General features: G+C 47.6%; 1 protein-coding gene across 2 annotated transcripts; it reads left to right on the top strand.

The window, feature by feature from the left end:
* Positions 1 to 2,756: 2,756 nt before the first annotated feature.
* Positions 2,757 to 7,374, top strand: LOC107320502 (serine protease inhibitor Kazal-type 6-like). Of its 2 annotated transcripts, none has more exons than XM_015876423.2 (4): positions 2,757 to 3,406; positions 5,325 to 5,350; positions 6,268 to 6,380; positions 7,229 to 7,374. In XM_015876423.2, the coding sequence occupies exons 1-4, from the start codon at positions 3,346 to 3,348 to the stop codon at positions 7,272 to 7,274; spliced, it is 246 nt and encodes an 81-aa protein (XP_015731909.1). In that variant the 5' UTR covers positions 2,757 to 3,345; the 3' UTR covers positions 7,275 to 7,374. The 2 variants fall into 2 exon arrangements, with proteins under 2 accessions (XP_015731909.1, XP_015731910.1); XM_015876424.2 differs by lacking the exon at positions 2,757 to 3,406 and adding an exon at positions 4,822 to 5,214.
* Positions 7,375 to 13,199: the final 5,825 nt, after the last annotated feature.

Genomic DNA, 13,199 nt, shown 5'->3' on the forward strand with positions numbered 1-13,199 from the left:
TTCGCTGTGGTCTGGTGTGGTTTTTATTTATTTATTGTTATTATTATTTTTTCCAGGGCAGAGGTAAAAGTCTTCAGGCTTTTAGGCACTTATCTGTCAGGCAGGAGAAGTTTTGAAATAAACCACAATAAAGAGCAAAGTGCAACGCCCATCACACAAAAGCCTAAAGCCCTCATGAAAGTGCGTCACCCCATTCCAAACCATCAGAAGAGGAAACATGTTGCTGTTAAATACTGCTGCTCTCCCCAGTTCTGTGTCTTACAGCACATCAATGGATTTGTTTTAAGAGTCAGGATGTGGCTTTGTAGAAGCAAAGAGTCTTAAGGGAAGCAGTCCTTTTGGGAGCATGGAGGAAACAAGGCTTTGATACACCTGAGCAATGGGCAAGTCTGGTGGCATGTTATAAGGAGGCTTATGGCAAAGGGAGGAGATTATCTCATAGGGAAGAAAATTAGGAACTGTTGCTTCCTTGAAGGGCGTATCCCTTGAGAGTGTGGTGATCAGCAGAAAATTGCAGCCAGCTGGGCAAGGCTGTAATGAGCCTAATGAGGACCAGAGGAGAAACTAGATTGGCTCAGGCTTCTTGGAGAAGAGATCTGAAAGGCTGCACTGGGAATGTTTGAGGCAGAGGGAAGAGAAAGGATATAGAAGGTGTGCTTGATAGCTCCAAGGTAGTTTCTATCAGCGATGAAAGGTGATGTGTGGATGATGCATGTGAGCATTCACAGTGATGTGCCATCTCTGCGGGTGAGTCAAGGAGTGAGTATGCAAACAACAGGCGAGAAGTCCCAAGTGCCTCCACTCAGGCCACCTTCCCCTTCCTTTCTCCACCTCCCATTCTCTCATTACGTAGGAAGACATTCAGCTGTTCAGGCTGATATTGAGGACAAAATCTGTGACTTCCAAGCTTTTCTCTGGCTTTATATCCTGAAATAGGCTGCATCTTGACCTAGAAATCTTATGGGTGCTTTCAACCAGAAGATGAGAAGCTGTCCTTTAATAGTGTGTCAGGGCAGTGCTCCGTCCTAGGAAGGTGGATGTTACTTGGAAATGTTTGTTCTGTTAGCAGAGGCATTATCAACCACAGTGTGCCTCTGTGCCTGCTGGTGAGAAAGGGCAAACTGGAGAGCTGCGAGGGTGCTCCCTGTTAATCTGCCTAGAAGGGAAAAGAATAGCCAAGAAATAGCATAAGCCACTACTGAACGTGAGCAGAGACCTGTAGTAAAGGACGCAGCTCAGCTGTAATGCCTTGTTGGTCAGGAGGTTCGTTGAATTAGAGCAGTAGAGTTTTGGTCAGAGCAGGAAGGTGGCTTCAATAGCAAGATTCTGTGGTTGGCTTCTTCCACGATGTGCCAGAGGAAGCCTGGTACCTGCTCAGGAGCAAAAAAAGGGCTTTGGAAAAGCTCAAAGAAGGGCTGATGTCTTGCAGGGAAAGGGAAGGCAAAAGGCAAGTGCAGAACATATGGCTGTGCAGACAAAAACTCCTCAGAAAATGGAAAAGGTTTTTATCAAGTAAGCCCAGAGATAGTGCAGGTAAATACTTGGCTAGGTATCAAAGAGGCTCTGACCAGCCATACCCATTCCTCTGTAAGGCAAATCCCAGGTGCCTTTGTCTTGTCCAGTCCTGTTCTGTTCCCATTTTTCTGAGAAGTCAGAGAGACAGAACTGCCCCACCTACAGCAGCAAGCAGCCCACATCATAGGTTATAAGAAGTGCAAAGAGGAGGGATAAGGATAATCACTACTTTGCTAATTTAGACTCTTCCTCTCAGCCTGCAAAGGACTGGTCCCTGTGGTACATTTTCTAAGGCTTTTCCCAGTCAGTTATAGCAAGTGAAACGTTTGGATAGATATAAAGAGCTGAGGTATTAGTGCTGGGGTGGCGAGCAGTGTCTGGAGCTAGAAAAGGCAAACAAGGAATTCAGCGAGTGGCAGAACTAAGCCTGATTTTGAATGGCGTTGCGGCTGACGAACTTGTAAATTATATGAGAGGCTGTGTTGAGAGCTCACCCTAATAGACATCTGAGAACTCACCTGTCAATCGCGGTTCCTCTGCTATGTGGGTTTTATGGTGTCTAGTGAGCTGCAAACTCTGATGCTTTCCCAGGTGCAGGGCGGTCGTGGCTTTGCTCTCCTACAGAAACTCTCACTTGCGAGCTGAGGATGTTTGGGAAATCCTTGGTTGCTAGAAAAAGTATATTAAAGTGCTTTTTTGTTTGTTTGTTTTCCATTCCTGTGTGAAATTTTGTTGGAATCACAGGATCATAGGGGTTGAAAGAGAAACCCTGGAAATCATCAAGTTCAACCCCTTGCTAAAGCAGGCTTCCTTCATACAGTAGGCTGCAGTTACAAAATTTGCTGGGGAAATGAATATGAAGATCTGTCTATAAAGAGTGTTCCCACAACACTTGTTTCTTTAGGAAAGCATGATGGAACGTTAAAGGCTGTGCCTATCTGAAGTGATATTTTGCAAGTAGTGCAACTAAATGCTACTCTTGGTGGAGAGATGGCTGCAGATGGGCTGATGGTTGGATGATCTTCGTGGTCTTTTCCAGCTTTAATTATTATGTGGTTCTATTCTCTTTACACAGAATTGGATGGAAATAAAGTGAGAGTCTCCTGATTCCCCACCAAATTCCTTTAATTGCTGCTTGCAGTGGAAGCAGAGCTCTAGCATATGTTTGTGAACATGAAGAAGACTGGAAAGCATTGACAGCTATGGTTTAAATAGTTCAGGGAGGAGAGGCGGCTGTCCTCTGTGGGGCTCTGCACACAGCTATGAGAGCATCAGGGTGCTCCTCCACCCCAACCCAACAAATATAGAACCATCCTCAAAAATAGCCAGGGAACAACGTGTAATGGGTTTCACAGACAACACATTCTCATGCTGCGATTGATTTCGTAATGTCTGGTGAGTGTCATCACGCCGTGCTCAAAGCCTTGGAGCTGGCATTCAGCGAGGACCCAGAGAATGAAAATTACCAGCTTCCCCGATGAATCACCACTTTGAAAATTCACCCTTGTGAGAATCCTGTGACTATTCAGAGAAAGAAAAAAAAACAACAAAACAAAAAGATATTACAGGCCCAAGTCTATCACTCATGTAATTAGCCCTTTCTAGGTTTGATGTGGACAGGGCGGCATTCCTAAAGCACCATAAACATTGGCCGGGACCAATAATGGCTCTAGAAATGAAGTGGAGAAGTTCTCACAATTAAAGTGAGGAATGAGGACAGCAGCGGATAGGTGCATAAATACACAGAGGCAGGGCCGTGAACACGCTGTGGGCTTGTGGCTGAGACAGCACCTCCCAAACTGGTCGCTTGCCGGGGACTAAAAGAGCAGCATGAAGGCAACAGGCACCTCGGTGCTCCTCAGCCTGCTGCTGCTGCTGTCGTTCTTCTCGGGTAAGTTACATTTCTGTAGCCTAGAAAGAAACTTTATGACAAGAGCAACTTCAGAGAGCCTTGATCAACGGATGACAGGCTTGAAGAGAAAGCTGAGCAAGTAGAAAATATCTGTGGGACTCGCTTGCTCGTGTCACATATTTCCATTCCTCGTGTGCCTCCGCAGTGAATAACACTGTGGAGGTGTCACTGGGAGACAGAATGAGCAAATTGTAAGCAGCTCGTTCAGCAAATGCACCAAATCAGAGTGTAATTATGAGTTTTGGTAGAAATGTTTGCTTGAGAGTTTTGCTGAACCAGTTAGAGAAGAAACTCGTACCGCAGGGTCATCAGCTCCTGTTCTGATCCTAAGCGCTTGGTAGTTGGTGTTTTCCTCTGAGATGTGGCAGCGTAATTAGATGAAAGTTTCAGCTTCCAAATACGTTGCAGAGGAAAGCTTGAAAATTAAATTCAAATGTCCTCAAGGAACCAGAACAAAGAGGGCAGATTGAAAGGATCCAGCGCTTATTTATCTTGAGGTTTATACATCTCTCTGTTGATCTGGGGAGGTTGGCTGATGGTTTGGGGCTGTGTAGGGCACATCACTGCTCTCAATTGCTGGTGTCCGGCTGACCCGAATGGAAGCGTTATGGTGGCCTTTATTGAAGACTGCAGACCAAGAATTATTTATACTTGTTTTTTTCTGTGAATAATTTGAATAAAGAATTCACTTGAGAAAATTGCAGGCTGTGCGTGGAGAAAAGAGGTGAATTACTTTGTACACATCATTAATTATGAAATATTCATCTGTCTTTAATTGAGTCTTAATTGGGACTGGGTTCCGTCAGGGTGTGAAAGCTTCTTTCCAAGGCCAGGCAGAATAGCAGCAAACTCTGTGATCTCAAATAAAATAAACAGATGCCAAGAGACATTCTCACAGAGCCTTGTGGAGCTGCATGTAATATTTATAAACATTATCTAATGAGCTATTTTGTAAATAATATGCAGATAGCCCTAATGGCTGCTTCCTTGTTCAGCCTAGCTGAGGATGTGACAGATACACCAGTGGCAAGGATCAAACATTGGAAGGCATCACAGCAGGCAGAAGCTGGGTGGGGTGATGGATATGGGTCCCGCTGAGTGTGATGCTGCAGTGCTCCCAGCCTGCACCCTTACCATGAGGGCTGTCCCATTGCAATGTGCCCCAGCTCCTGCACAGCTGTGTGCAGCCTGCTCCCTATCACTGACCCCACAGGATCCATCCCGTGGGTGTGACCCAGCCCCATGCAGAGTCTGCAGGCAGAACATAACGAATAGGACGGCCTGAGTGTCTCCAAGCCCAGAGCCTGTGCCTGCAGCAGGTGTTTTTGTTCTATCACCGTCTGACACTGCCTGTTCTGCCCCAGATCATGCCAGGCTATCCCTTTGCATCTCATCCAAATGAGGCTGTTCTGGGAGCCTCAGGGCTGTGCTGTGCTGTGGATGGCTGACTGCAGGGTCTCCTTCTCCATCTCCCCCATGTGCTTTTGCTATCATACTGGCCAGTTTTGTAATTTAGAGGTGCAAGAGACTAAAAGCCGTAAGACTCAATGAAGCTTTAAAATCTCTACTGAGAGAGGCTCAGCTCTGCCATAGCTCCCCGCTTCCCTGGCAGTGGCTGCCTGCCAGGGAGATGAGTTTATGTGTCTGTGGTGCAGTTAGCAGCTGAATGACTGATTACATGGTATTTTAGTAACATTTTTCAAATAGCAAAATACTGAAAAGCAATTCTGATAATGTATTTCCTACCCCTCCTCCACCACACAGAATGGCAGAGGAGGGAAAACCTGGTGTGTGTTGTGCTGCAGTTTGCAAAGGGATTTGTGACTTCAGTTCTCTCAGAAAATAATGCTAATGTGTGTAAAATCTTTGTTTGTTTGTTTGTTTGTTTCACTTCTAGGTGTAGCAGCTCAAGACATTGAAGAGGTCAGTGCAGCTCTTTCTGCTTTCTGAATCTGCATTTCCTCCTGGCTCTAGAAGAATGCTTTTCTAACAGATCTTGGTGCATGCTGAACTGCTTTGGGTTTTGCTGGGAGGAGGTGGGTCCTGCCAAGGTGCCCCAGTGCTTTGGGGCGCCCACACAGTACAGGGGTGTTAACTAAGCCACAATAGCAAACAAATCAGGGGGATGAGTTGCTGGTTTAGCATAAGAAGTGCAAAGAGGAGGGATAAGGATAATCACTACTTTGCTAATTTAGACTCTTCCTCTCAGCCTGCAAAGGACTGGTCCCTGTGGTACATTTTCTAAGGCTTTTCCCAGTCAGTTATAGCAAGTGAAACGTTTGGATAGATATAAAGAGCTGAGGTATTAGTGCTGGGGCGGCAAAACCCATGGTTTGATCCAGCGCAGGGATGTGCTTGCAGTATTGCTTCTGTCTGCTTTGCTCCTCCACAAAACAAACGTGATATCAGGAGTGATACACTCCTTCAAAATAAATCCATAACTGAGGCTTGTCCAAATGCCTGTGTGTTTCATGGAATCACTAAGGTTGGAAAGACCACTAAGGTCATTCAAGTCCAATCACCCCATGGCCAGACAGGGGTGTATGGCAGCCCCAGGCCATGCAGTGATGCTCTCCCTGTGTGCCCAGCTGAACCCACTCCTGTTCTTGGGACACCAGTGCTGCTCCCAGATGGTGGCAGCTTCCTTCCTCAGCCACAGAGCAGAAATTCCCCCATTTCAGCCAGTTCTGGCATACCTTTGTTTTGCAGTAAGCAGGCCGTGCCTCACTGCTGCTTTTGGCCTCTGGGTGGGAAGAAGATCACATTAACAATCTTGTTTCCTATTAGGAAAGTGAAACCCAATGGTTTATTGTTGTTACTGTTTATGATTTCTTTTGCAGATCTGCAAAGAGTTTTTAAACAGGAGTGTGTTCTGCACGAGGGAGTCCAACCCTCACTGCGGCACGGATGGCGTGACGTACGGCAACAAGTGTGCCTTCTGCAAGGCTGTGCTGTAAGTGGGGGAGGTGGGATACAGACCCACACAGGGATGTTCCACTTTCAGTCCCACACTGCTGCTCCCCTCACTCAGAGCAATCCCCAGCCATAGAATCATAGAACTAGAGAATGGTTTAGGTTGGAAGAGACCACTCAGTTCATCTAGCTCAAATATCAGCCCCTCACTGCCATGCTTGGGAATATTTCAGCTTAATATTGACGCAGTTCTAGGTTTAGTGTGATGCTCATAGACATACAGAGATGGCAGAGGGCCTGGGAGGCCATTGTACCTGCCTGTACCTTCTGCATGGGCTGAACTGATGTGCCTTTCCCTCTGTATGCCACAGGCTGCAGCTCTCCCTGTCCACACCTCTGGATGCTGAAGCATCTGGAGGAATGCAGGGTTATTCATGCCAAATTATTAGAGGAAAGTCATAGAATCATAGAATCATAGAATAGTTAGAGTGGAAAGGGACCTTTAAAGCTCATCTAGTCCAACACCCCTGCAATGAACAGGGAAAGTGCTGAAATGAAGCTCTGAATTGACATAAAGGAAAAGTACACAAAAACTCAGAGGAAGGACAGGAGTTTCTCCTCTGCTGTCACCTCTAAAGGAGCTGTAATAGAAGCCAACACCTCTGGACTGAAGGGCTGCAAAAAAATCGATTTATCCTTATCAATCCTGCACTCTGAAGCTGCCTTATCCTAAGGGAAATTAGAGAAGAGGGAAAGATAGCTCAGTGCTCCCTGTGAGGCACCAGTCAGCCAAATGATCTTGTTCAGAGGGACGAGCTCGTTGTCCCAGCTGCTGTGTCTGTGCTGGATGCCATACGCTGCTTTGTTTCCTTACTGCTCCTTTTACAGGAGGAGCGGAGGGAAGATACGATTGAAGCACATGGGGAAGTGCTGAGCCTGAGCACCAAGCACTGATCCTCGTCGGTCACAGGCACAGGATCCTGGGCATGGCAGCAGCTGTCCTTGTCTCTGCCACCTCTGCTCAATAAAATAAAACTCAGCACACCTCTTTGGCTGGATTCCTTTTTCTATAACACCTGGGTAAGCCTTCCACTCAGCTGTGCTAGCAGCTGAATTGTTTACTGCACTGTGCTGTTACATCATCGTCTTAAAATCATAGAATTCCTACCAGGAGGCACCATGCTGCTGGAACAGGAGCACTGATTCCCACAGCTCTGACCTCCCTGCCCTGCTGTTCTTCCATGCCATCCCATCCCATTCCATCCCATCAAATGGCCACATGGCCACCCATCTCAGCTGACCCATGGGTGGGTGACAGCATGCAACTTTGCCTCCCAGCAGCCCCCCCAGATGTGTCCCTCTCGCTGAGGCATCAGCATTAAGGTGGCAGAGAGCTATGAGCGGTGTAGCTGTGGATGCTTCACCTGCTTGGGAAGCCAGAAGCAGACAGGCTGAGGCTGAGGAGTGTTGCTGCATTTAAGCCTGCACTGGGAAAATGGCAGGGGAGGGTGGCTTTAGGCAGAAGCACAAAGGCTTCTCTTTCCTCGCTTGTCCTAAGAGAGGACTTTGCTTCAAAGACTGTAAACTCACCAGCATTAATTTGCAGTTGCACACAAACTTGATTTCTTTCTTTAGTTTTCACACTGCTGCTCTCTCTCTCCTTGATGCTGGCTGGAAAATCCTTCTCTGTGCCAACCAGAGAAAATAAAGCCTGTAGTCTCTCCCCATTCGCTGTACAAAATACACATAGGGAAATGCTTGTGGCATCCCCTCGTTAAAACGTTGGCAGCACATCAATGGGACTCTACTCACTTAATGTTAAACACTTAAGTTTCAAAGGGAGCTTTAGATTTTATCCTGAGGTCAGCCAACTCATTTTGTAAACACCTGTATGCTGAGCATCTCAGCTCCTGGATGGTGTTTGGACAGAGCTGAGTGTTTGCCTGTGGTGCCACACTGCAGGCTTTGAAGTGAATTGGGACATTATATTTTGTAGCCAAGGAGAGCTACAATTTGCTTTGTCCCAAATTCAGATGTTTCTTTAGTAAACACAACAGCTACACATCCAGAACATGGATAAGATGGAGAGGAGGAAAAAGCACCTCCTGCACAAGGATAACTGATCACAAAGGACCCCAGCGGGTTGTTGGAGGACCTTTATCATCCTCTTTTCTGGATCAGGATGAGCCCTGCGTACCTTTTCCAACTGGAGTTACCCTGTGAGCCAAGTTGTGGCTCTGGAGTAGTGCTGTGTCTCAATACAGTTTTTCAGATGGAAAGAGACATTTTAATGAGAGGGGGGACATGGGATGTTTCTATGCCTGAGGTGACTCTCTGTGTCTCCAAAAGCCTCACGGCATATCCCCACGCCTAATCCTTTTTAATCTGGAGGTTGAAATAACAAGGACACATTACAAGAGAACTGAAGCAGTGAGACTTCTCTGTTTTATAATCAGCCTGAATTTTGCTCTTTCAGCGCAAACAGCAAATAGAACCACCTCTGTACACCTCCAGACCCAGCCACCATCCCCAGCAACACTGGGGCAGGCTGGAGAAGGATGGCTCCGCCCCTGGTGGTGTCAACACTGACCATAACCAAAGCTCTCCTCGGCCCCAGCTGGGTTTAGCCATGCAAACCTCCCAGTGCCCAAGGAGCTGGCTGCTGGTCTCATCCATTTCACTTTCCTGCAGCAGCTGTTCCCCTTAACAAGCATACAAGTGCCTGGAGCAGGAGCAGGCACTGCAGAAGATGAGCTCAGGCAAGGACATGGCATGTGGGGATCCATGGTGTTGTGCAATGCAGGTGATGTTACATACATGCAAAGCAGATCTCAGCAATCACTCAATGACTCATAGCTGCAATCATGGAACGCAATTGCATCTGGAAGTATAAAAGCACAATGATACCAGGAAGCTCTTGTTAATGGCACAGCCATTTTGGTGCAATTTGCCCAGGTGGGGAGAGCCTTCACAGCACCTTCATATGCAGGGAGTGGTTTCAGTGCCCCCATGGCTGTTCCCAGCCCCAACCCAGGGTGACTGGGGTAACTTGTCTATAACCCTTTAAACACAGGGACAGTGTCACAGCCCTCTGGCCTGGATGGGGGGAGACTCTTTGGGTCGTGCATGGAACCATCTGGGCTGAGCTGTTGGCTGTGTCCAGCTGCAGCCCTGGGCACGTACTGAACCAGAAAGCAAGCATTCAGCTGGTGTTTTTCCTTTAATTTCCTTCCTCCACATTTTAAGTTGTGGGATTTTTTTTTAATTTTTTTTTTTTTTTTTTTTTTTGACAGCTTTGAAAGATGAGTGAGTCATGGAACACTCCACATCTCTCCTTTATTAGATAACAGAGCATCTCTGCAGCTCTTCCTCTCCCCAGGGAGGGAGTTCCTTGGACCAAGGGCCAAGGCTGGGTGAGAATTGTCCCATCAGCTGACACAGCCCCTCTGCAGTGAAATAAGGGAAGAATTACATCTCTGCATGGCTGCTCTCACTGAACAAAAAGTACTGCTCACAGCTGAGCACCCAGATGAAGGGGAAGGAGCATCACCACATCTCCATTACAAGCTCTGCTCTGCTGCTGACATCATGGTGTGCCCTGACTCCTGGCCCATTTAAGTGCTGTGTACCAGTGCCTCCTCCCCAGCATAGCCGTGTCCCTGTCACAACTCATTGGAATCCTTTGTCCTACTTCTTCTCTTGACATTCACAGCTCTTGATAAGCTTTTTCTAGCCACTGTGGGATGATGTGGGGTGGTGTTTCCTGCTGCAGTGTTCCCACCACCCAGCTGGGCAGGGAGCTCAGCATTTGATTGTTGTTCCAGTTCCCAGGGGACTGCGACAGATCAGAAGGGACTTTGGGGCTGTGGATCTCCTGAAGTCAGGGCAGATTGCTCAGGGCTTTGTCCCATCCAGACCTGAAAACATCCGAGGGTGGACAACACACAGTCTCCCTGGTCTGCCAGTCCCAGCAATTGACTGTCATCATGGTGAAGACTTTTTGCCTTGTCTTCATTTGCAACCTCTTTCCTTTGAACAGCCCCATCTCCCACCACCAGGGAGCCCAGCTCTGTCTGGTCAGGAACCCCCTTACAGAGCCACAGTATCTTCCTCAAGTGTCCATCTCACCACTCAGCCCACCTGCCTCAGCAAGTGCTCCAGCCTTCAACTCCCATTTTTCATTATCTTTCTATCACTGGGTATGGAAGGGAAGGCAGAGCTGTGGGGCCAAGAGAAATGATTGCTCAGGAGACAGGTGACAGAATTCTATTGCAAGGCATTGAAAGGATATAAAAAGTGACATTTGCAGGAAGCAGTAGAAGGGTATTTGTGTGTGTTGGGTCCTTTAAGGATTAGAGAGCAGCTGAGCTCTGGGACAAGAGGGCTCCCAGGTGCTGTGAATCAGCTAACAGAGCCCTCCACCCCATTGCTGATGGTGAAGTTAAATAGGAGCCCAGGAGAAACACTGGGGTTGTGTTTTCTTGCAGACCTCAGAACAAGGAGAAGGTAAGGGGGTTGTGTTCTGGAATGGGAGTGGAAGAGTTGGTAAATGCTAATCCTCTCCCCAGTATACATAGTGTGGTCTAAGAGTGTCTGATAGGAGTAGCTGCACTAATTGTGGCTGGTGTTAGTATCCTATAATGTTGCTTCAGAAATGCTGGAGCGGTCTTATAATGATGCGTGTGTATTGCCACAATACATGAAGGAAGAGCAAGGGAGATAGATAGATATATGATGTATGCCCTTCAAAAGGTGGGTGTCATGTAAAGAAGTACTTGCTTTATAGTTCCAGTGATAGGATTCTTTGAGATGCTCTGGTCCCATGGGGCATGAGGGGACCAGAGCATCAGTAAGGACAACTCTGAGGGTTCCTAGAGGGAATGGGGACAGAGCCTCAATCCAGGTCTGAAAGACAAGGCCACAGCTGAGATCTGCTGGGCCTGGGGTGCTGCCCTGGGTGACTAAGGAGCAACGTTAGTGCCTGCAGCAGGGCTGGCCCTTGCCCCCAGTGTGTGAGGTAAGGTTGGAAATGTAGGTACTGCATAACGTGGTGCTTCTGATCTAAAACTGCTCTGTTAATTGAGAGTGACCAGAGATGGTGTTGTGAGAGAGGCTGGCTCTAACAGGTCTGGCTTTCTTCCCAAAGACCTCAATGTCCTTCTCTGCAGGGTAGTCTGTGATTAAAAAACATCAGCTGTGCTCTGCAGATACAGGGATTTTTGTCATTTTCCTCCTCCTTATGTAAGCAGGTGCTCCGAGCTTTTGGTGATAACCTTTCAAGGAGCTGGAAGGGACATGGAAATCCCTCCCAAGCCGTGACTGTGCTGCTAAAGGCTCATCCTGCAGGAGGCAGCGGCGTCAGCGGGACTCCGCTCGTTCCCGGCTATGGGGCTCCCCCTGCTGACAGCCGGGGGGTGGTCAGGAGACCCTGGGGCCGCTGCTGCCCCTCGGTGGTGCTTTTCGGGACAGCCCAGCTATTCTTGCAGGGATTTAAGCAGCTCTGTGCAGCGCGGCCGGTGTCTGTCCCCATGGCGGTGGACGGGCGGTGCAGTACCGGGGATGGGCGCTGGGTGCTGCCGCAGACCGAGGCGCTCCTGGGGTGCAAGCTGAGCAACGTGGTAGAAAATAAGTCTTGTCCCGTGATAATCATCATCGTGCTGAGCTCTCGGACTCTGCCAAAGGCCTGATTGAAGCTGCGTCAGGGGAGGGTCAGGTTGGGGCTAAGGAAAGGTTCTGCACCAGAGGGTGGTGGGCATGGAATGGCTGCTCAGCACAGTGGGTGCAGTTCTGAGCTGCCAGAGCTGGACAATGCCCAGGTTTGAGTTTTGGGTGGCCCTATGAGGGGGCAGGTGCTGGGCTCATTGATCCTTGAGGGTCCCTTCCAACTTGGGTTGTTCTACTCAATGAATATGGTTTATGTTCGTTCTATTTTCTATTATATTCACCACACTGGATGAGCTGCAGGCTGAGGCTGGGCACCTTTTGTGACTCTGCTCTTCTCTGACCCCACAGCTGTACAGTTGTGATCTGAACATCGTGCAGATGCTCCAGGACCAGCACTGAGCCCCAGCACTCCTGTCATTGGCACTCAGCTCTTCTTTCCACACCTCTGAGAGCAACAAGTGGTTCTACAATGGCAATGTAAGTTGAACTGGACTAGTATCTTAGAGTACTTGGGTATTTTATACCAGATACTGTCACCTTCATGTTGTCAGATTGCTGTTGTCAGTGTAATAATTGAGTTCAAATTAACCAGTTGTGTATCACAGAAATGCTGTGTGAATTCCATTCCACAAACCCATGCGCTGTGGTTTATTGGTGATGGAACTAAATCTGCCTAAACTTGGTCACATCTCACCTTATCTGAAGTAAAATGTCTCTTCAGGGAGATGTTAGGTACTTTTCAGTGAACCAACCAAACCAACCGTGTCAGATTAAGGGGAGAAAAATCACTTAAGTTTACTTGACTTCTTAAAATTAGGACTATTTGAAAGTGGGAGCACACTTAGAAAATGAGGTGTTTTGATTCTGTTTAAGGAAGGCAGGATTTTCAATTATCCGCCTGTTCTCTCCCAGCTGCAATTGAAATGAAGCGGTTTAGTAGCTCTGAATGTGTTTGTCTCAGCTCATTTGTTGTTTGCTGGTAGCGTTCAGATCGAGTTACAAATCCACTTTTATCTGCAGCTTAGAACAAGATACAGAGTCTCTTAATGTTAGTATTTCTTATAGAGAAAGGTGTTTCTACACAGCTGTTCTGTCTAGACACATCTGCAAGGGATGCATCAGATTTGGCCTTTGCAGTCTCATTTTCATCTCCAATCTATTCTTTTATGAAATTATGCATTCTGGTCCCAATTGA

This window comes from Coturnix japonica, chromosome 13, assembly GCF_001577835.2.
Source record: "Coturnix japonica isolate 7356 chromosome 13, Coturnix japonica 2.1, whole genome shotgun sequence".
NCBI lineage: Eukaryota > Metazoa > Chordata > Aves > Galliformes > Phasianidae > Coturnix > Coturnix japonica.